The 22,669-nt window shown below is 52.5% G+C and overlaps 1 protein-coding gene across 1 annotated transcript; it reads right to left on the reverse strand.

Moving 5' to 3' along the window:
- Positions 1-165: 165 nt before the first annotated feature.
- On the reverse strand, positions 166-5,099 carry NR2E3 (nuclear receptor subfamily 2 group E member 3). The gene is made up of 8 exons (XM_045795307.2): positions 5,006-5,099; positions 4,405-4,531; positions 4,100-4,203; positions 3,764-4,012; positions 3,503-3,678; positions 2,381-2,627; positions 2,048-2,153; positions 166-298 (listed from the first exon to the last, which is right to left on the reverse strand). The coding sequence occupies exons 1-8, from the start codon at positions 5,097-5,099 to the stop codon at positions 166-168; spliced, it is 1,236 nt and encodes a 411-aa protein (XP_045651263.1).
- Positions 5,100-22,669: the final 17,570 nt, after the last annotated feature.

Consider the following 22,669-nt stretch of genomic DNA (forward strand, 5'->3'; position numbering starts at 1 on the left):
TATGAATAAAGCTGCTGTGAATATTTTTATAATGTCTTTTGGTGGACATTTCTGCTTGGTACTCCCACACCCACAGGTGGAATTGCCGGGTCACCGGGCAGGCAATTGAGGGGCTTCAGTAGGTGGTTTTCCAAAGTAGCTGGACCCGTTTTACTTCCACCTCCCTCAGTTTTTGAACATATCACAAAGGAGCTTCTCCATTGGAGTATTCCCTATGGTCTTGCGGAAAAAGAGGAGCTCAACTCGTTCAGAAGTGATAAACCTCAAAGATGGGAGAAGCAGGAGCAATTTCCCAAACCTGAACAGGAGAGAAGACACCATCAATTTTATTACCAGCTTCTGAGCGTGAGTCATGGGGGCAGTGGGATAAAAACAGTGAATAAATATTGTCTATTACGTGCAAAGATTGTAACGTGAGAAGTTATTTATGTTAATTCTACACAGAATGTGTTCATCATATACATGATTATGATAATTATGAGATGATTACTACTATGCGTATTTGAATAAGAACATAAATTCCCCTCTGTGAGCCCCCTAGGATGATAGAGTAGCCATTACTGAGAGCGTTCTGAAGTTGAAGCATAATTTTTGTGGGTGAGATACTCATCCAAAGAAAAGCAACTGCAGTTTTAAATAAGAACCATTAAAAAAAATTTCTTTTTTAAAGGGTTCAGTCGGTAAAGCGTCCGACTCTTGATCTCAGCTCAGGTCTTGATCTCAGGGTCGTGAGTTCAAGCCCCATCTAGCACTCCACGCCGGGTGTGGAGCCTACTAAATGAATGAATGAATGAATGAATGAATGAATGAATGAGTGAGTGAATCGCTCGATTGAACAAACCATTTGCCAAGGCAAGGGTCCACACTGCAGAGAAGCTAGATGTTGAAGCCCCAAAAGACAGTTGGGGGGGATCAGCAGACGTCAGTGCCCAACATCAAGGAGGCCACTTCAAAAGTGGGGCAGCTCCATGCTCAACTCCCACCGTGGGGTCTGTGGGAGGCCTTCCCTCATCTCCCAGTTATCTGCAGCCCTTTTTTTTTTTCAACTTAAGGGGCTTGCTTTCTCTTGCAAGTGCCCAGTGGGTGGGACAGAGAAATTGTGCATCTCTCTCTTAGTCCTTCCCCTCTTGTTTTTCTGAGCTAGGGAGTTTCAGGAAAATGTAACCAGAAAGTCAAGTAGAGAAATTGCTTTCAAACTGCAGGAATTCATCCTCTAGTGGATCTGAAATTAAACTTAGTGGGTCACCACCAGCCACGCTCTCAGCCTCTCCACGCATGTGGCTTAGCCAAGTGCATCCCTACGAGATGTTCCCCTGCAGCCCCAACAGACCTGGTCATGTTCCCTCATTATTTCTTGACTCTCTCTTCTCCCAAATAGCACCCCTTCTCTTGCTCCTTACGTCCATCCACGTGCCAAGTCGGACGCGTTCTGACTCCCAGAGTCCCCTGCAACTGTCCTCTCCCTTTCATTCCCTATAGCCACTCCCAGAGAGCAGGACTCCAGGGACTCCCTGGATGATGGCTGTGCGCACTTCCCTCCCTGGTCATGTACTCTGGACTCAGTCTAGCTCTGTGTCCAGCACTCTCCTGCTCAAAAACGTGCCGGGGCCCCCCTCTGCCTACCAAATCACATACAGCCTTTGGCTGGCTTTCCAAGTCCTGGACAGGCTGGCCCCAGAACGCTGTTCTAGCATAATCTCCCACCTTGTTCCTGGCAACAATCTGTTATGCCTTCCAGTCCGGGCTCCTACCCTGGGTATCTACATAGACACAGACATATGGATATAGGTATCCGAACCCTCATATTTGATGGGGGTGGTTCTCATCTGTAGTGGGGTCCCTGTACCGGGCCTCCCGGGAAAGCAGCAACTTTGTCTTCTGCCCATTTTGGTCCCCACTCCTGGGACCTGGCCCACAGGAGATGCTGGATTCGTGCGGCTTGAACTCAGACCTTCGGGCCTTCTAATCAGTGACGGCAGAGACGGCGCCCGAGAGGTGGGGGCGGGGGGCGGGTGAAGAGGCGAAGGGACCCGCGTGCTTGGGTCACCTCACAGGCTGGCTGGGGTGGTGCGCCTTGCTGTGCTGGCTCAGCATCACCTGGGACTGGTCCTGCAAGGCCTCCACGTGCTCAGGACCCTTCAGGCCGCGAGTTTCTAGAGAGAAGCGGTGGCAGTGAGCTCTTCTGCCAGCCCGCCCTGCCCGCCCCCACCACGGTCTGCCAGGGCCCTGCACCTCACTCCTCCCGCTCCCCGGGGAAGAAGGCTGCACACCCCTGGGTCTCTGTGGGGTGATGGAGGCGGAGGGAGAGGCGGAGGAAATCACTGGAATTCCCATTCTTTAACCCCATGTTTCTGTAAGGCTTGGGCGAAGACTCAGCTACCCGGTTTGAAGAGGACCAGGGCCTTCATGCAGGCGAACTCTGTGGCGTCCACCGCCAGGGCTCGGAAGCGTGAGATTGTTTCCTGCAGGATGCGGCTCTCCGCGCTGGCCAGTGCCAACCGGCCCTGGGAGCTGCCGGCAGCCGAGGCGTCCGGCGCGGCCAGCAGCGGGCAGCTGTCCAGAGGCAGAGACCACTGTATGGCTCCGAGCAGGAAGAGTTCACTCCATGCCTCCTCCAGCAGGATCACCTGTGCTCAAGGAAGGAGCGAGCGTGATGGCTGAGATCCCACGTCTCTGGCTCAGCCTGAGCCTCTGTCGCTTTCTCCGGGGCCCCAGGAAAGGAAGGGCAGGTCCTGGATGCCCAGGCCATCTCCTGACCTCTGCCTGACATGGAGCCAGGGGCCCACAGCTCTGGGATTTGGTATGATCTGGCCCCACTGCCTAGGCTCCAAGACACTCTGTGCATTCCCTCCAGAGCCTCAACTGGAGCCTTTAGGAAAGCCTAGAGCCGGGGAAGTCGGGCAGCCTCAGGGACGGTCCCCACGAGCGTCCCGAGTCGAGTATGCTCAGCCTGCCCTCTGAGCTGCTCCCTCCAAACCACTGGCCAAGGGCTCGGACCCTCAGGTGCCTCTCTTCCTGCGTCTCTCGTAACAGGTCGGCTTGCTCTCGAGAGGCTCAGACGGAAGTCCTACCGGTGAAGAGGTTAGGCGGAAACTCGAGCCCTGAAGTCAGAGGCATTCGTGCTCCCAGAGAGCCAGAGTCTCCCACTTGCTCTATTCAGGGGGTGCAGACTGCCCCGTCACATACAGAGGGACTCTAGGACCTGAGGGTTGGTCGAGGAGGAGAGACAACCCGGGGGGCCATAGGCACTGCCTTCAAATGCCTGTGTGGCCCTGGCCACCATCGTCCCCGAGGTGCACAGCCCACTATCGCCTCTGCCCAGAGATGGGAGCGCCCCCGATGGTCACATCCCCGAGACATGTATCCCTGAGCAACACTGACTCCGAGACATGTGCACCCCCGCTGTCACCATCCCCAAGCTTCGGGCCCCCCAGTCATCCCCTGCACGGGGGTGTGTGCGCTCTCAGCGCAGCTGACTCAAGTGCATCCCCGACGAACACACCTGATCGCGGAAGGGCAGGTTGGAGAACACGGGCAGGTTCTTGGCCCACTTGACAGCCATAAAGAGAAGGCGTGCCGATGTCTCCTGGATGCTGTCCAGGCCACAGGGGGATGAGGAAGAGTATGGGGATGAGGGAAACTCAGGATCATTGCTGGTGACGTCAATGTTCTCATCGGCTGTTGGAGGAGGAGGTGGGGACATGAGCTCCTGGTCTGGGCGGGGGCAGGCGATGCTCAGGGCCCCAGCCATCCTCCTACTTACCATCCTCCGGCTCCAGCTTAGCACACGTTTCGGCTGTTATAAGGCTGGCCATGAAGTGGTGGTGCCCCGGCGGCGTGAGGGTCCCCGGCCCCAGGGCTCTGGCTGCAGAAACAGGCGTGGGGCCCCGTGGGCTGGGCCCTGCTGGAGCCAGGGGGCCCGCCAGGGGCTCCAGCCGGGGCTCCGGGCCTGACTCCGTGCTGGCCAGCCGGACCTGGGCCGTGCTTCGCGGCTGGCGTTCGTTCTGCACGGCTGGGGAGGCAGGAAGGGTCAGGACCCCCCTCGGCCCCGGGCCCCCACCCTGCTGTCACTCCTCTCGGGGTTGGGTCCCCGACTCACCGTCCTGGTTCATGCCCTCCTGCAAACACTTCTTCAGCCGGCAGGCCTGGCACTGGTTCCTGTGGGCCTTGTCCACCGGGCACATCCCCGCCCCCACCTGGCACCTGCAGGCAGGACCGAGCCCCGGGGTGTCAGTGTCCCGCCCCCCAGGCCCTGGACTGTGGGGTTTGGACATGTTTGGCCCAGTCCCTTCTTCCCTGGACATCCTCCGCCCCACCGCCCCCACCCCAGGGTCCCGCAGGGGCAGGAGGGGCAGGAGGGGCAGGAGGGGCGGGGCCGGGGCGGGCGGGCGCCCCGCCCCCCACCGGTAGATGAGCCTCCGGCGCACGCTCCTCTTGAAGAAGCCGCTGCAGCCGTTGCAGGCGTGGACGCCGTAGTGCTTTCCGCTGCTGCTGTCCCCACACACGCGGCACTGCAGCGACGGGCCCACGCCTGAGGGGCAGGGGCCGGCCTGGCTCGCACGCTTCGTCCGCCTTCTCAGCGAGCCCGCCGCCCTCCTTCCCGTACCCGGTCTCACCCGCAGTTAGACACGCTCCGGTCTCTCTCATCCCCACCGGCTTCTGCCCCCCGCTTGGCCACAAGGGTCCCCTCTCTGCCTCCACCTGTCCACCTCCATTCCCTCTGGGCAGGTGGCTTCAGGCTCCGTGTCCCCCAGAAACCTCCTGGGCCACACCCCGGGGGAGCTCTGCGGCCAACCCGAAGGCTGCTTCTCTCTCCTTCTTTTCCCATCAGCTCAGCGGTCCCACCCTGGCTCTGCTGACCCCCATGCTTCTAGGATTCTGGGCTTGCCGGCCTATTCCCTCACTCTTGCCCACAGCCCTCGGAGCTCCTTTCATGGTCCCTGCAAACCTCTGGTCCGCACTCCACTCCCCAAGGGCCCAGACCCTACCTCCAGGAAAGCCATACCTGGCGGCTCCTCTCCCAGGCCCCATCTGCCCGGAGACTCCTTCCTGGAAGCAGCCACCGTCGCTGGCGCACCTGCAGCCATGTTGGAGCTCATGCTCGGGCGGTGGGCCCAGTGCTAGCGGGTCCCAGGGCAGCCTCCACCTTCCTTCCTGGGGGAGGCCTGCCGAGTGGACCCAGCCTTGGCCTCCCTCTTTTGACCTCTGTCCCTCTCTTGGTACCCCTGTCTCCTATTTTTACTTCTCCCCCTCCCTGGCCCTGGTGGTCTTCCTCCCTCCTCCCAAGTCTCTCCTCTTTGTTCTGCCTCCCGTCTCTCTGTCTGAACTCAGAGCTGCCCCAACTTCCCCTCACAGCAGCGGCTCTGGCTCTGGGAGATTTCTCCCGGGGCAGTGCTGGACGCAGCTTATGATCCCCTTAATCTTTAGTGTCTCCACAGGGGATCAACCAGCCACACCTGCAGCGTGACCAAGGTGCCCCCGGAGCCTGACGGTTCTGCTCCCCCCCCCCCCCCGCTGCCCAGTGTTCCTTGTCCCTTCTGCCCGGTGCGCTCAACCTGCTGGCCATCCAATGCCAAATCTTGAAGGGAGGTGTGGAGTCCAGGTCCCCCAAGACATTCAATCTTCTTGAGCTGCTTGGCGTGTGTCTGGGAGCAAGTGTATGTCTGGGGAGATGTGTGTGTGTGTGTGTGTGTGTGTGTGTGTGTGTGTGTCCGCGTATACAGTGTTCACTGTGGCTCCAGCTTTCCACCCTCGTGGTTCCCACCTGAGCCCTTGATAAGGAACCACTTAGGGCCCAGGACCCTCAAATCCTGGAAGGGGGCTCCCCACGTATCCAGCACAGAGGTGGCTCCCATCACACATGGGAATGGGTCTAATGTAGGGTCGGAGGCTGGCCTGCGGCAGGAAGGCCTGGGGCCCAAGGTGGAGAGTCTCCTTCAGGTCTGTGAGGAGCCGAAGAAGAGCTGTAGGCTCCTGGGGTGTGGGGCCTGCAGGATGGGAGGGCGTGAGGGCACAGCTCCCGGCCCTCTGGTAGCGTCCCGGACTTTCCCCGACCCGGCCTCACCGTCCCAGGCGGGCTGGCCTCTCTGCTGTCTTCCCAGCTCAAGCTCAGTGTGGTTGTGAGGTGAGGAGGCCAAAGGAGGAGTCTGGGCCTCCTTGGACCAAGGCCCCGCTCCAGAGGGAGTGTGGAGAGAGGCCAGACAGAGGCAAATTTAAATCCCTGCTCCTGCTCAGGCCAGCCACACAGCCGGCCCTGAGTGAGGGATTAGCCTTTCTGAGCTTCAGTTTCCGAGTCTGTGAAAAGGGGTATCAAAACTTTCAGTGCCCAGTACTCAGTAAGAGCATAATACATGATAGGGGCTGTTATTCTGATGATTTCTCTGAGAAGGTCACAGAGCAGGCCTCAAGAAATTGCCTTTCCTTTCCCTGCTCCGCCCCCACCCCTACTCTCACCCCCTGCCCAGGACAGAGCAGAGAGCACCCTGGTTGGTCTGGAAGGCACCACCTACCCTTAGCAGACCTGCTCACCGCTGGGGCTGGGGGGCAGCACTTGGCTCAGGCTTAGAGCCCAAGGGGGAGGAGGACAGTGAGAAATTTCTGGAAGGATCATGGAGTGGAGGGGACAGAGGGGGAGGGGCGGGGCCTTTATATAAGTGGGGTTAACCCTCACTGTGACAGGGAAGCACTACTGGGGATTTGGGAAGTCAGCTCCAGGGACTTTGGGGGTAATCCGCTCTCTGGGGCCTCAGAAGATCGAGGCCGCCAGGCGGAGGCCCCACACCTGACCTCCCTTGCCTCTACGCTCACCTGCACCCCTCCTGACAGGCAGTCCTCTGGGCCCTCACTGCACAATGGTCTTCACCTCAGGGTGCCCCAGAGTGGACGCCAGAGGACCTTTTCAGCTCTCCTTGGGCGATCTCGCACACACACCCGGCTTCCATGACCCCCTCACCCCTGCCTGGGTCTGGGCCGGAGTTTCCATCCACAGACCCACCCAGAGTTCAGGTGTGGGGACCTGCCCGTCCCCAGCTTGTCCACAGAGATGGTCACCGAAGCCCCCGGCCTGAGGAGCAGCCCTGAGCACACGTGTGCGTGCAGGGAGGAAAGCGCCCAAGGCTGAGCTGAGGGCCTTGGACCCTGGAGATCTGGGCCAAGGAAGAGCCTCTGGGAAAATCAGGACAGCGTGGGTCATGGGAGCAAGGGAAGGGGAGGATTTGAGGATGGAGCTGGCAACCAGGTCAGGTGTCCCCTCGTTGTCGTTGCATCACCAACAGCGAGAAGGAGAAAGCAAGGGGAGCGCTGACACAGCTGCTCCCACCATCATACCCAACCGCCCAGCGACCCGCACGCACAGGTGAGGAAAGTCTCAGAGAGGGCAAGCCCGTCGCGTCAGGCCACACAGCTGCAGGGAGGGAGAGCAGCTGGGGTGGAGTCAGGGGCTCCCCAAACTGCTGCTTTCCCTCGTGGCGCTCTCTGAAGAAGCCTGAGCCTCTCTTGGGCTTCGGCAGCAGAAGGGAGCTGGTGCCCACAGCGTTGTTCCCCAGGAGAGGGGGAGCAGGCCGCGGGGGGCGGGCGGGCAGAAACTCCAGGGCCGGATCTTGTCCTCAGGGTTGGACCTCACTCCAGGTCACCTTTCTCTCCTCAGCCGCTGGAAAGTTCCAGAGACTGGGTTCAGAGTTTCAGGTCAGCCGGGCGTGTGGATGACAAGGCACTTCCTGGACCGTAGCTCATTTTTAACTTGTCTTTATTTTCCTGATATTCTCTAGTGGGTATGTGTTACTTAGGACGGCGAAAAAATAAACCCCTCAGAAGAAAAGACACTAGCAGTGTTTGACGTGCCTGTTCTTACGCTGTTGGGACTTTATCATGTTGACCCCTCACGTTTTGATTTCAGCCCAGCTCCTCTCGCCCTGGCAAGTCAGGCCCGGCCAGAGCCAGGACGGTGCTGGATGACAGCCCAGAAGGGCTGGGGGCAGGGGCTCTCTCCCGATTTGTGACCACCAGCTGCTGGGGCAGACGCCAAAGGATTACCCAGCCCAAAGCCTTGAATCTGCTGACGAAGCCGCCAGAGGCCACCTTATCACTAATACAATTATTCCCCGAGGGGACAGGTCAGCAACTCCCCTGACTCCCTGGAGGTCTGGGGCAGGTGGGGCAGGCCGGGAGGGAATGGAAGAAAAAGGCTACAGAACTGACTTTTCTCTGGCAGGTAAAGCCCCCTGCCCCGGACTGTCTGGGGCCTGTCATATCCTGTGTCACCGGGTCCCAGGCCTGAGAGATGACCTGGGTGTTGTCAGAGGGAGGAGGAATGGTTCTAGGGACGAGGTCAGGTTGGCTGGGCTGAACACTGCAGTTCCAGGAGCCTCGGGCTTCCGGTTTGGGACAGGCCTCATTCGTGGCATTTGGTCCTGGGAACATATTTTCTGGGATTTCTTAAAAAGTCTCTTTATTCCCCACCCATGGATCTTTGCGATCTTGGAGAAGGGCTAGCCAGTGATGTGTGCATGGGCTCTGGAGACCAGGACACCAATTCCACTTCCAGGAAACGATCCCATGGAAAATTTCACCAAGATGTAATGATAGGGCTGTTCCCTGCAGCAATTTTTAGTAAAACGGCCATCTGTAGACAACTGGCTACACCCACTGTGCTCCATCCCGACAGTGGACGGCTAGGCAGCCATCACAAATGGTCGAGTTTCCATATTCTCATACATGGAAGTATGCCCGCAGTGTTTCAACTCAACGAAAGCCGGCTACAAAGCAGCATGTCTGATTTCATGTGTCTCAAGGGACTTGCTGGCCAAAGATCATGGGACTCCTTTCACCTTGGTAGGACCTAAATTCATCAATAGTTTCTTTCTCTAGAGCGGTGGTGCGTGGAAAGTTCAGGACTCCCAGAGGCAGATACCAGCCGGAAAGTTTCTCAACAAAGCCTCTTTCTTTTCTTTTCAAGATAACATTTAGAAATAATCAGATATTCCCCTGCATAGTTTTCCCAGCCCTCGGCTTGTGAAGTCCTTCGCCCAGAATTATTTTAAAGTTCTGAGCAGAACTGGAGAGGCTCCTCCTTCCGTCCTAGGGGAGCAGACAAAAGGCAGTCTGTCCAGGTGGCCCGCGTCTGATCTGCTCCTCCACGCTGGGGTCGGCCCCCTTCCTCCTTTGTCCCGGGCAAAGGATGTCTGTTCAACTGCTTCCCCCCTGTGCTGGGAGGTGGGCTCTCCCACGTCCAGCAGACGTATTATAAAGATGCCACGAACAGAAATGTTGCTGTTGTCTTTGGGTGTTTAATAATCAACCTGTATTACAATTATAAGCAGGATAAAATAAAGCTCTTTTCATTTTAAAAAAAGAGGATGGCTAATTTGAAATAAATATTACTACTACTACTATTAACAATAATAATCGGAAATATTTATGAAGAGCTTGTTAAGCATTTCTTCGTGTGAGAAGTTTCTCCTGCCTTTGATTTCGCTCCCTCATCACCCGAGGGGAGGGCTAGCATCTCAAGAGAACAGCGGGTCAGGCCTGAGCCCGGCCGGGAGCAGCCTGGTCTTGGAGGTGCCCCTTTTCCGTCTACACCAGTTCTAGACCCTTCCACGCTGTGCTGGGGGCTTGCTAGAGGCTGGGGGAGGGCCTGGGGAGGGGAGACCCTGATTGTGGGGAGCTCTTTGAAAACCAGTACAGAAGTATTTTAAAAGTTTAACAGCAGGTATAATCATACCAGGGTATTCTAGCTGACTGACCCTCCCGGTTCTAATATTTATCATCTCCTAGCAATGAAACGTCAGGCAGGGTTTTTCAACTTGGGCCCTATTGACATTTTGACCCAGAAAATTCTTTGTTGTGGGAGCTCCTGTGCTTGTATGTGTTCAGCAGCAGCCCTGACCTCTCCCCGCTAGATGCCAGAAGCAGCCCCTTCTCCCCAATTGTGACGACCAAAAACGTCTCTAGACATTGCCAGAAATGTCCCCCGAAGGGCAAACTTGTTCTTGGTTGGGAACCCCCGGTCTAAGCCGTGTTATTTCCTGCTCTCTTGGAGACGGTTCGCCAAGCGTGTTTTTACAGGAAGCACACTGCCCAAGATAAATGTCCGCGAGGAGCCCCAGGCCATCAGGCATGTAACATTATCTTCGGTATGCAGACGCGGGAACTATCTGGAAGGATGCTCAAAGCCTTGACAGGGGTTTCTCTGAAGGAGAAGTTTACTGTTTTCTTTTCTTCTTTATGTTTTTCTATGTTGTTTGAATGTTGAATAATGAACATGTATTATAACTGTAATCAAAATAAGGCTTTTTTGTGTTTTTAAAAGAGACTGGCTAATTTGAAATAAATATGACCTATGATCGTAATGATAACAATGAGAAATATTTATTAAGAAATCGTTATGTAGCAGCCGCAGTTGAGTGTTGGTCTGTGAGAACTTACTTAATCCTCACAACACCACCATCAGACAGCCATTATCACTATTGTCCTCCCTTTACAAACAGGAATGCCAGAGAGGTTTAGCCACTCGCCCAGGGTCACACAGCTTGTAGGTGGCAGAGCTGGGATTCAAACCCAGGCAGAGAGGGTGGTTATGTGAGGAGAATGTATCTGCCCAAAGGTAAGAGAATGAAAAATGGGAACATCATATGTACAAAAACAACCTTCCTGCATTTAGTAAAGAAAATCTCTTCCACACATTTTCTGTCTCCAGGTAAGTTAGAAGAAAATAGCAGGTATTCTGGGCTTTGGAAAGCCACTTCGAACTGGCATTTCTGTTCTCAGCTTTTCTACAAGATGCAGATTCTTAGATTCAAATTGCAATAACATTTATAGATAAAAGCGAAAGGATTATTCTCCAGAAAACATCTTTGTTTTCTGTGTTTGCTTTTAACGGGGATGGCTCCGCACCAGGGATGTCTGGGGATTACTTGTCGTGTGCGTGTGTGAAGGTGTGAGTGTGTCTGTGGCGAGAACCCGGCCGTCCTGTGACAAACGTAGGCTGAGATTTGCTCTATCGGCACAAAGATGCTGTCTCTGCCCGTGTCTGTTGTGATTTAATCTTGAGATCCCAGACAACGTCATGACAGCTGCACAAGCTTCTAGAATTTGTCCAAAAAGATTTAGATGAGCACTGTTCAAAGGTGAATTTGGCACATTTGCCTTCCTGACTTTTGATATTGACATAAGCTGTATTTCTGACCTTACTTATTAGCTATATTTATTAATTTGGTGAAAATGCTAAACTGAGGTAACAGATATCCAGTGCCTCCCCACAGAGATGAGTGGTGTATTCTTTAGAATGACATTTTAAAGATTTTTTAAAAAAGATTTTATTTATTTGACAGAGAGAGAGACAGCCAGCGAGAGAGGGAACACAAGCAGGGGGAGTGGAGAGGAAGAAGCAGGCTCCCAGTGGAGGAGCCCGATGTGGGACTTGATCCCAGGACTGGGATCACGCCCTGAGCCGAAGGCAGACGCTTAACGACTGAGCCACCCAGGCACCCCCAGAACGACATTTTAGAAAATGCATACGCTCCAAGCAATTCTCCCTAAGATGTAATGGTATCAGAGGGGGTCCATCCCATCAGCGGGGCTGCACCCCTGCCCTGCTCTGCATGGGCTGCGAATGTGTCTCGGATACCAGATCACAGCACAGTCCCTCGAGTACGGGGACTTTGCACATGCTGTTCTGGCTCCCCAGTTACCTCCCAAGGGGTTTGGAAGACCTGCTCTTTAGTAGAATTTCTTACCCAGACACTGCACTGTGATATGTCAGCCAGCATGCATCGGAAACAGCTAAGTATGTATTTTAATGTAATAAGTTATGGCACATTTCCAAGACGGCAATTCTTCTGCCATCGGAAGGGGTTATATGGAAAATGTCACGAGGAAGGAGCAAGAGACAATGTACTGCAGACACGCTAGCACTTGTACACAAAAGCAAAGTAGTTCTGCTAAGTCGGGGCACTCTGGTCGATATCAAATGTAACCTATTTACATTTATTTTTACCTTTAGCGTAACATACCATTGAATAGAAATTAGCATTATTTTACTGATCTTTTATGGTGTCATACTGTTTCTTCGGCATCTTTATTTATTTATTAGACAGTCTGTTTCCAAAAAGTAATTTCTAATTAGGGCTGTGATCTATCATTTTATTCCCAGACATGATTTTAAGGTGAGGTTCTTGACTAAGTACATTGATATTTAAAATAACTTTTCTGGGGATGCCTGGGTGGCTCAGTTGGTTAGCTGTCTGCCTTTGGCTCAGATCATGATCCCAGGATCCTGGGATCGAGTCCGAGTTGGCCTCCCTGCTCAGCGGGGAGCCTGATTTTCCCTCTCCCTCTGCCTGTTGCTCTCCTTACTTGTGCTCTCTTTCTCTTGAATAAATAAATAAATAAAATTCTTTAAAAAAAAGTTAAAAAATAAAATAAAACACTTTTTCTGGAAGTCTGAACTTATTTCAAAAATAGAATGTTAAAAAACAAATATGTTGGGGCGCCTGGGTGGCACAGCGGTTAAGCATCTGCCTTCGGCTCAGGGCGTGATCCCACCGTTATGGGATCGAGCCCCACATCAGGCTCCTCCGCTATGAGCCTGCTTCTTCCTCTCCCACTGCCCCTGCTTGTGTTCCCTCTCTCGCTGGCTGTCTCTCTCTCTGTCGAATAAATAAATAAAATCTTAAAAAATAAAAAAAACAACCAAATATGTTAAGGGTTTGTTTTAATTTTAGCTTGCTATGACAATGGTATTGTGCTTATGCTCAATGAAAAGGAATCCTGGTCTGTTAGAGACATATCCTAAAGTATTTACTGGTCAAGCGATTCAATGTCTTGGATTCGCTTTTTAAAAACGACACCACAAAAATTTTGTTTAATAAATGAGGTGGAATGACTGAAGTTGGTGTTTGCTGATGTGGGCGATGGGTCCACGGTATTTCATTGAACTATTAGCTCTATAATTTTGTTTGTGATTGAAGTTTTATATAATAAAACGTTAATTTAAAAATACATACATATTTTCAACATGAAAAATGAAACCCAAAAATGCAGTTGATGACTTTGGACATTCTCTGTAGCTTAAATCTTCTCTTTTTCTCCCTTTGCTTCCGCCACCTCCACCCTAAATCTGTCTTCACTGACCATATTGATCTTGCTGTGTAGTTTTTGAGGAGCTAAGTTGAAGAGGGTGATGCCATAGAGGAAAATTCCAAGTGCCCGCTCCGCATGGGCGGGGGGGGGGGGGGGGGTGAGGGGAGGGGGGGGAGGCTGTGTGGCTATTGTACGCATCAGCGCCCCCTCCTGGCAGGAGAAAAAGGCAGCGGCGCCCTTGAGCTTTGTGAATAAGAGTGCTTGGCTTTAAAAAAAAATTATGGTGTTATTTTGGTGATTTATTTATTTATTTATTTATTTATTTATTTATTTATTTATTTATTTATTATTACATCCCCCCCAGCTTCGTTAAGGTATAAGTGACCTATCACACTGTGTAAGTTTAAGGTGCACCACGTGCCGAGCTGATACACGTATGTCTGGTGAAGCGATTACCACAGTAGCGTTGGCTAAGGCCCTCACCGCCTCACAGGACGACCCTGCTTTTCTGTGATGAGTACGGTACTGTTCACTACAGTCACCGTGCTCTGCATTCGCTCCCCAGGACTTACTCATTTTGTAACTGGGAGTTTGTACCCTTTGACCAACATGGCCGCTTTCCGTCTTCCTCTAGCTCACTCTTTCTCATACTTCCAGACACGGCTCCATTGCCTCTCCTCAGACCAGATTCCTAACGTTGCTCCCCACATCCCGGTCACGATCACAAACTACCCTATTCATCTCTTTGTTTTGTTGGGAGGGTCTGTCTTCCCCAACCAGACCGTAAGCTTTCTGAGACCAGAGAGGTCTTGACACAGGGAACGAGCTGGATCTACTGAATGTGTGACCGAAGCTTCCCCGACCTCCCCGCAGTTTGCTGCTGCTTTCTCTGACCCTCAGCTCCTGCCTCTGCTAGAATCCTCTCTCTGCATCAGACCCATCTGCTCCCATGTCAGAGCCTGGCATGGCGGAGGCTCCCCCAGGCCTTCCTGGGGCTGTCACCCCCCCAAGGCCAATGTTGCCACTGATTCTATCACTGGACGTTTAAAACATTCACTTGAAATGGCAATAGAATCAACTTAGATTCTCTTGGGAAGACAGATGTAAGAATGAAGAGCTGCTAATAATCATTAGAAGAAAATGCGTTTTAATAAAAGGGACTTGTCTGGTCAGAACAGGAAACCAGTCAGATAAACTAGCTCAGAAGGGAATGACATTTTCTTAGGGATCTTTCCCAGGTTCCAACAATGTCTCCGCATCGAATCACCAGGGAAGCAGCCCTGGGTATGGGACCATGGTTTTCAAAGTGGGCGGAGAGAAAGGGCTGGCCCTGTAACCAGAACACCTTCACTTTCGTGTTCTATAATTGGTAGAATTTAGTTTGAAGAGGGTTTCTTCTTCCTAAAAAGTTGCCAGAGGATTGCAGGAGCCTTAGGTAAGATACTCTACGTATTTGCTGTGTGACGGCTGTGTGACCTGGGACAAGCCTCTTAACCTCTCTGGGCTGTTACAATAAAGAAATAGTAGCACTAATACCTTGCCTGTTTGAAGACAAGAAATGGAATTGGAGGCCTTCTCAAGTTCTCTCCAGGGTCTACGGTCCGTGATGGTGATGGTAGCCCTAGTCAGCATGTGACAGGCAGCCCATCTACTCGCAATAACCAGAAAGGCCACAAGATGTAGGTGTTACTCCATGAGAAAGCTTTGCCTGCTCCGTGGACTGTTCACTCTCCAAGTTCCAGCATGAGAGATTTGGGAATTTCTTCTTTGAAATTACAGAAAAGAAAAAAAAATCTTCAGTACTCTCAACATCAGGCGGAGGATTGAAAATCTTGTAGCGAGGAATCCCGGCCAAGTTACTCAGTGTGTAACGCACAGCTTTGTGTTTCTCCCAGAGCATCAGAGAGGAGCTTCCGTGATGGGGCAATTCGCTGGCATTTGGTTTCTCTGTATTTTGGAGGTGATTGCCTCGAGGGCCAGATTACCGGGGGGGGGGGCTGGGCATTGAGCAGGAAGGACATTCTCCGTATTAGGACTCGGTCAGGTATCTTTGTTGTGTCATACTGTATTGGTGGGGGATAAAAAACGGATGAAAGTCATGGGATTAGGCAAAAAGACAGCTGGGTCCAAGAGGTCCCGTCCTACTCAGCAGACGTTAGGGGCGGAGGCCCGAAGACTGGAGGAGACTAGGGTGTTGACTGCTCGTTGCCACGGAGACAAGGGAAGCTGGGGAGGGGCTCTGAGCAGGTTGCACAGAAGAGGATGACGAGATCACCTGGGAGAGAGTCTGAGCGATGGTGAAGAGCGGATGCCCTGAGCTTGGCAGCCAGGGAACTTTCTGAACATAGACCTGCCCATTACTTCCCCCAGAGTTTGGTCGGTACCAGGATAAATGAGCTGAACGGTCCTGAACCCATGCTGGACCAAGCCCTCAGGGGCCTGTTTGTGGAGGAGCCCTGGTGACCTTCAGGACGACACCTGGGGGGGGTGCTAACCAGCCGTTTGCTACCTTGACCACTCTCCCGCTCTCTTGCCGGGGCCCAGGAGCCTGCAGCCCCGCCTGAGGGGGTGACCAGTGAAACAGCACCTGGAAAGCTGAGCTCAAGGAATGTTCAGCCACCTTTTAAAGGGAGATCATTGTTCCACTAACCTGCAATGTCGATTCAGTGACTTCGCGTCTAATTATAATGTTACGAACACTGAACTACTAGAAGGATGGAACTCTTGTAGAACTACAAATCAACATGAAATTGCTAATTAAGTGAAAACACTACTGCCAGCAAACGGAATGAAGAGGAGCATTGATAGACTAGATGATGCTTTGTTGAAAGCCAGCTGCCACTCGGGGCACAGCAACAGGAGCCAAGTGCACGGTGCAGATTCTTCTGGGTTGGGCGTGGCACTCGGCACTCTACTGCAGCAAGTCTGTGACATAATCCGGCTTCTGCTTTGTGGGCATCCACGTTTTAGTACTAAATCTGATTCCATATTAACTCCACTCATGACAATTAAAGCTATACCACCCGCTCCCAGTGAGGTGGGGAAAAAAGGCAGAAGAAAAATTGAATTTCCTTACTACCTACAGCCCACTGACAAGTCCTTGAAACAGGCAGAGTGACATTCCTCTAGGGACCCAGCTGCCTCGATGTTGACACTTTGCTAAGGGCAAACGGCAATCCTAGCCTGACCCCCCTACCCCCCCCCCCGCCCCCAGGATCCTGTAAGTCTACTTTAAAGTATAAAAATTCCTTTAGAAATTTCCTTTATCTCTAAACGCCCCAAGACATGTGTTGGCAATCATCCCCAAGCAGATGACCCGCCGATATATATCCGAAGGGTCTCCCGACTCAGGTTTTATTAGACGGTAATAAATGACCTTTCCAACAATAGCTAGCCCCTCAAAGTCCGGAAACCTTGCTTCCAAAATTCCTTAGAGACTTACACTATCCCTAACCGCCTCCCAACTTGGAAGAATATCATGGGCCACTCCTCATGACCCCATTGCACCTCTTTCTGCCCACGGGTCCTAACCCTGTGCTTTAATAAAATCACCTTCTTGCACCCAAGACATCTCAAGAATTCTTGGCGGTCAGCTCCAAACCCCGACGTCTTTCTTACGTCGCCAGTGCCAGACCCAGTGGTGGTGCTGGGCTGCGAGGAAGCCAATCAGATGATGAGTATATGTACATGTCTATTTTCAAAAGATTATTATTAATGTGAAAACACAAAATGAAAAATTACTATTGAAAACACTCCTGAAAAAAAAAAGCCCACCATTTCATTAAGTTCTCTCCCCAGGATGCATTCCCAGTCACGGAATTATTAAATGCAAGGGTCTCTGGTCAGCTTTATGGCTCTTGTTACATTGTGCTAAGTGGACTTTCATAAATCAACGTGAAAGTGAAATTTTCATTTTCACCGAAATGGTATTTCTCAGCTTGCCTCCACGGCGGGTGGTTTAACCCAGGAAACAGGTGTTTTGGGCACCGTACCGCACACGCTCATGCCACTCAAACCCCGTCACTCCTCGCCCAAATCCCTGACTGGCTTCTCCTCTCACTCACGGTGAAGCCAAGGTCTTCCCCAGGCCCCCGGGGGCACCCGGCCTCCTCTCCTGCTCCCCCTGTTCCCCCACTTCCTGAACACTCTGTGCTCTGGAGGGGGACGTCCTGACCCAGGCAGTCGCATGGCCGGCTTGCTCCTGTCCCCCCAGCCACCTCCTTTAAAATCGTACCTCCTAGAGGAGCCTGGGTGGCTCAGTCAGTTCAGGTCATGATCCTGGGGTCCTGGGATCGAGCCCCATGTCCGGTTCCTGCTCAGCAGGGGTGGGGGGAGCCTGCTTCTCCCTCTGCCTCTGACCCTGCTCTTTCTCTCTCAAATAAATAAATAAATACATAAATAAAATATTTTTAAAAATTACATTGTACCTCCTGATGAGGGAGCGGAAGGCAAGCGGAGGGCAAAGCCCAAGCTGACACCCCACGACCCCTCCCCCCACCCCACTCCCAGGTGGGATCTGTGTGACATTCCTCAGGCACTCCTGGCTGCCCTAAAGCTAAGGGAAGGGAAAACAAATGGTTAACTGATAAAGATCACAGTCTCCACCAGGTTACCGAGGTCTTAGTGATTTACAAGGAGAAAAAGCATTCTTTTTTTTTTTTTAAATGATTTTTTATTATATTATGTTAGTCACCATACAGTACATCCCCGGTTTCCGATGTAAGGCTCGATGACTCATTAGTTGTGTATAACACCCAGTGCACCATGCAATACGTGCCCTCCTTACTACCCATCACCGGTCTATCCCATTCCCCCACCCCCCTCCCCTCTGAAGTCCTCAGTTTGTTTCTCAGAGTCCATAGTCTCTCATGTTTCATTCCCCCTTCTGATTACCCCCCCTTTCTTTATCCCTTTCTTCCCCTACTGATCATCCTAGTTCTTATGTTCCATAGATGAGAGAAATCATATGATAGTTGTCTTTCTCTGCTTGACTTATTTCACTTAGCATTATCTCCTCCAGTGCTGTCCATGTTGTAGCAAATGTTGAGAAATCGTTCTTTCTGATAGCTGAGTAATATTCCATTGTATATATGGACCACAACTTCTTAATCCAGTCATCTGTTGAAGGGCATCTCGGCTCCTTCCACGATTTAGCTATTGTGGACATTGCTGCTATGAACATTGGGGTGCATATGGCCCTTCTCTTCACTACGTCTGTATCTTTGGGGTAAATACCCAGTAGTGCAATGGCTGGATCATAGGGTAGCTCAATTTTTAACTTTTTAAGGGACCTCCACACTGAGAAAAAGCATTCTTATCAATAGCCTAGCTTTCGGAGACCTGGAACTCAATTTCCTGGAGCCCTGACACCACCCTCCCCTCTAAAAGTGATGTGGGAAACAGAGGCAGAGGGGAATGTAAACGAAGTTAAATTTCTTTTTTTTCTTGAAGATTTTATTTATTTGAGAGAGAGAGAATGAGCTCGTGCGCGCTCACACGCATTGGGGGGAGGGGCAGAGGGAGAGAGAGAAGCAGACTCGCCACTGAGCTGGGAGCCTGACCCCTGGGCTCCATCCCTGGACTCCAGGATCAGGACCTGAGCTGAAAGCAGCCGCTTAACTGACCGAGTCACGCAGGTGCCCCCCAAACTGAATTTCTTGATGACCATTGACAAGGACCTGAGACGGGTAGACAATGACACTCCCCCAGGAAGCTCCGGACGTCCTAACGTTAAGGCCTTACTGGAAGGAAAAACAACCGGCCGAGGCCTCCAGGATCCGGGGAGTCTCTTTAGCATATGAAAGGCCTTTTGGACACCTCCCTTTCCCCTAGCTCCCAGCTCCCAAGTCTATCATCAGTCAGCTGTCACAACCCAGGGCTGCAGCTCTTTCCGCCCAGGGGTCCTGTCCCCGTGCTTTAACAAAATCACCTTTTTGCACCAAAGACACTCAAGAATTCTTTCTTGGCCGTAGGCTCCAGACCTCACCCACATATCCTGCCCGTCTCCACCACACGTCACCCATCTTCCCAGCTTGGCTGTTTCCCGCCTCACATGCTCACCCCCTGCCGTGCCGCACAGAAGCTTCTGGTCCACGGCTCTATTTTCAGCCCCCCCCAGCAGGGCAGCTCTCTGAGGGCGGTCTTGCCCCGTTGGTACTGCGGCCTATTCAGAGCCTCGCAGAGTGTCGCGCACAGAGCTGGGTGCTCGAGAAGCCCTTCTCGAAGGAGCGAGTGAGCGTCGTGACTGGGGAGCCACCAAGGCAGGTGACAGAAAGTGAATTCCAAGGGAGAACGCTGGAGTTCTGAGGTCACGAGCAGGTCGAGGGATGTGCGTATTTGCCTTCTCTTGAACCCGAGTAGGCCTGCGACTGGCTTTGACCGACAGGACAAGGCAGAGGGATGTCTGGGACTTCCAAGCCCCGGCCTTAAGAGACCTGGCGGCTTTCTCTTCCTCTGGCATGCCCTTCCTTCTCCACCGCCACGTCTGAGAAGCCCACGCTGCAAGGAGAGACCACACGAAGGAGCCACGTGCGCAGGGAGAGGCCCTGAGAACCCAGGGGTGAGAAGCACGGAATCCGGCCAACACACAACTGAGGCTCCAGATACTGGATCCGAGGCGAGCCATTCCAGCGGGAGAGCTGAGGCGTCACGTGAAGAGCCATGTGGGGTGATCCAGCCCCAGGGGACATCACGTGGACAAGAAAGGAGCCGTTTTCAGCCACTGAGTTTTGGGGGGAGTTTGTTACCCAGCAACAGAGAAGACAAACAGGGTCATTTCCCGAGGGTGTACATTGGGTGTAAGGGGGCCCTGAGTCAGAGGCCAGGGGAGCCACAGGGCAAAGAGGACAGGAAAGTTCGACGGGAGGCTTGTCCAGGACTCAGGGCGGGTGAGAGGCGAGACTGACAGGGGATCAGGTTCAGGCGGATTTGACCCTTTGTGTCTCGCTGCCGTGGGCCCCCCACCCTGGCCAGCCTCCAGCCAGGACTGACTCTGGGTTGCCCAGAGCGCTTGTGAGAGCAGGGCAGAGAAGGGCAGGCGGATCCTTGAAGCCTTGGCCCCGGACGCAGCGGTGCGTGTGTGTTTGTGGGTATCAGAGCAGCGGGCTGCCCGTGGCCCGTGGGCTCTCCGCCTCCAGCCCGAGAATCCCTGTGAAGCCATCAGCAGCGACAACTTCTGTAATGGGCACCACATGCTCGCGGGATGCGTTCTGGCCCGAATTTAGTTTTAAAGGGAATCTTTGTCTTGCGCTTGGATTTCTGCAGTTCTTGCGGAGGGGGTGGTAGCAGGCGGTGGAACAGTCACAGGCGAAGAAGCTTAGACAGACCCGGGTTCGCATTTCTTGGCCACCAGGAACTGTGTGATGGCGAGTAAGTTTCCTGATCTGGTGCGACTTTGGCTTTCCCAGCTGTAGAAGGGAGAGAGGAGTCCCCAGCTGTCACGGCCGCCCGGAGGAGGCTCTCTACGTGTGAGTGCCCTAGCCGGCTGGTTATAAAGACGATCCGGACAGCAGCACTCATTACAGCTAGTAGAAAACAGCCACATTTGATGCCCGTTTATTTGTCGTGCATGTCAGAAGCCTGGCTGCGTCCCCTCCATCTGACCCCTTTGGGGGTCTCCCTGTCTGCAAACACACAGCATTTTGTAAAGTCCATGGGACTCGTGTCTCCAGTACCCAAAGCGGGGCTTGGCGCACCGTGGGTGCTCAGGAAATACTTGGTTGTTTTTTTTTTTTTTACTTTAAATTATTTATTTACTTATTTGAGAGAGACAGAGAGGGAGAGCATGAGCAGAGAGAAAGAGAAGCAGCAGACTCTTGGCTGAGCAGGGAGCCCGATGCGGGACTCGATCCCAGGACCCTGAGATCATGACCAGAGCCGAAGGCAGTGGCTTAACCGACTGAGTCATCCAGGCGCCCCAAGAAATACTTGTTGAATAAAGGGCGATGGACGGCCTAAACGCATTTGAAGGAGTAGCTCTTCCACAGGCCAAAGACGAGCAGAGGCTGTGGTGTTTGACCTTGACCGCTCCTGTCCGGAAGGTGGCGCTTGCTAAGGGCAGACATCACTGGTGGCCTCATCCATGTTCGTCCCCTCCTGCGTCTCCGCTCACAACATCCCAACTGTGCCCAGAGCAGCTGTGAGTCTCGGACCTGGTGGTGGATCCTGACTGGTTCACACTAATCATGACAATCTTTCCCTGTCTTCCCAGTTTCCTTTGTAGGTAGGAACGTCCATGGAGCCCATTTTGGCCAATGAGATCTAAGTGGAAGCCTGTTGGGCATGGGAGGGGTTTCTGGGAAAGTGTTAGCTTTCTTGGTAAACGGAGGCCAGTGCAGCTGCTACTGTCCTTCCTCCTTCCTCCCCTGAAGATGGATGTGATAGCTGGAGCAGGAGACACTGTCTTGTAACCACGAGGAACAGGCCAAGAGAACCGCAAAGAAACTGGCCCCGCAACTGCGGACTCACTAAGCAACGCCAGCCAGACTTCTTGATGTAAAAGAAAAAAAATCCCCAAGTCGGGATAGTCAGGCTTTCTTTCACGTGTGGCCAACGAACCCCTGAATAATACACAGGTGGTCCGTTTTTCTGTTTGGAAAAAATTGAGTCACATATGACACATGACTACAGGTCCTTAAAAGAGTTTCAGAGCCTCTACGTTTCCTTGATCGAAGGGGTAAACTGGTAGATTAAGTCCAAGAATCTGAATTTTAAAGAAGACTTTTATAAAGAATCTCAGGGGTCATGTGCTCAACTTCTCAATAAAAACAAGAAAACCTGCAACTTTCTTAGTGTTGAATGCTTCATTTTCAAAGTAGCAGCTTCACCCAGGCACTTGCTGGAAATACCGAATCTCAGGTCTCACCCAGTACTCACCGACTCAGAGTCTTAAGTTTAATAAGATCCCAGGTGATGCATGTACACGTTCCAGAGTGAGACACGCCCTTCTCGGTGGTTCTCACTCCTGGCTAGAATTTCTTGGGAAATGCTTTAAAACCACCAATGCCTGGTCCCCCACCTCAATCAACTGGAATATCTGGGAGTGGGGTCCCCACATCCCTTAAACAAAAAGTCCCCGTTGATTTCATTACACAACGAGGCTTCATGAAAACCCAAGACAGCCCCTGCCACTGGAGAGCCATGTCTCTGGTCAAGTTACCTATTCTCTTTGAATCCCAATTTATTTATCCATAAAGTGGTCACAAAATGAAGTGCTTGCTTCATAAATGTTGCTGTGAAGATTAAGTTGAATTATGCAAAGGATGTGGATAATGCCTGGCACAAAGCAGGAGCTCAGTAAATTGGGGTTTCCCAGCCTTGGTGATGACAAGGATCCTCTGCGGCACGGGCTAACCGTGCAGACCGCTATGCTCTCCTCTGGGGGAGGCACGCACGTGTGGTGGGGAGGGCTGAATTAGTGCTCCAGGTGATTCTTTTTTTTTTTTTTTTTTTAAGATTTTATTTATTTATTCGACAGAGATAGAGACAGCCAGCGAGAGAGGGAACACAAGCAGGGGGAGTGGGAGAGGAAGAAGCAGGCTCATAGCGGAGGAGCCTGATGTGGGGCTCGATCCCATTACGCTGGGATCAC

The sequence above is a fragment of the Ursus americanus genome, chromosome 28, assembly GCF_024610735.1.
Source record: "Ursus americanus isolate L20-20 chromosome 28, mUrsAme1.1.p, whole genome shotgun sequence".
NCBI classification, from domain to species: Eukaryota; Metazoa; Chordata; class Mammalia; order Carnivora; family Ursidae; genus Ursus; species Ursus americanus.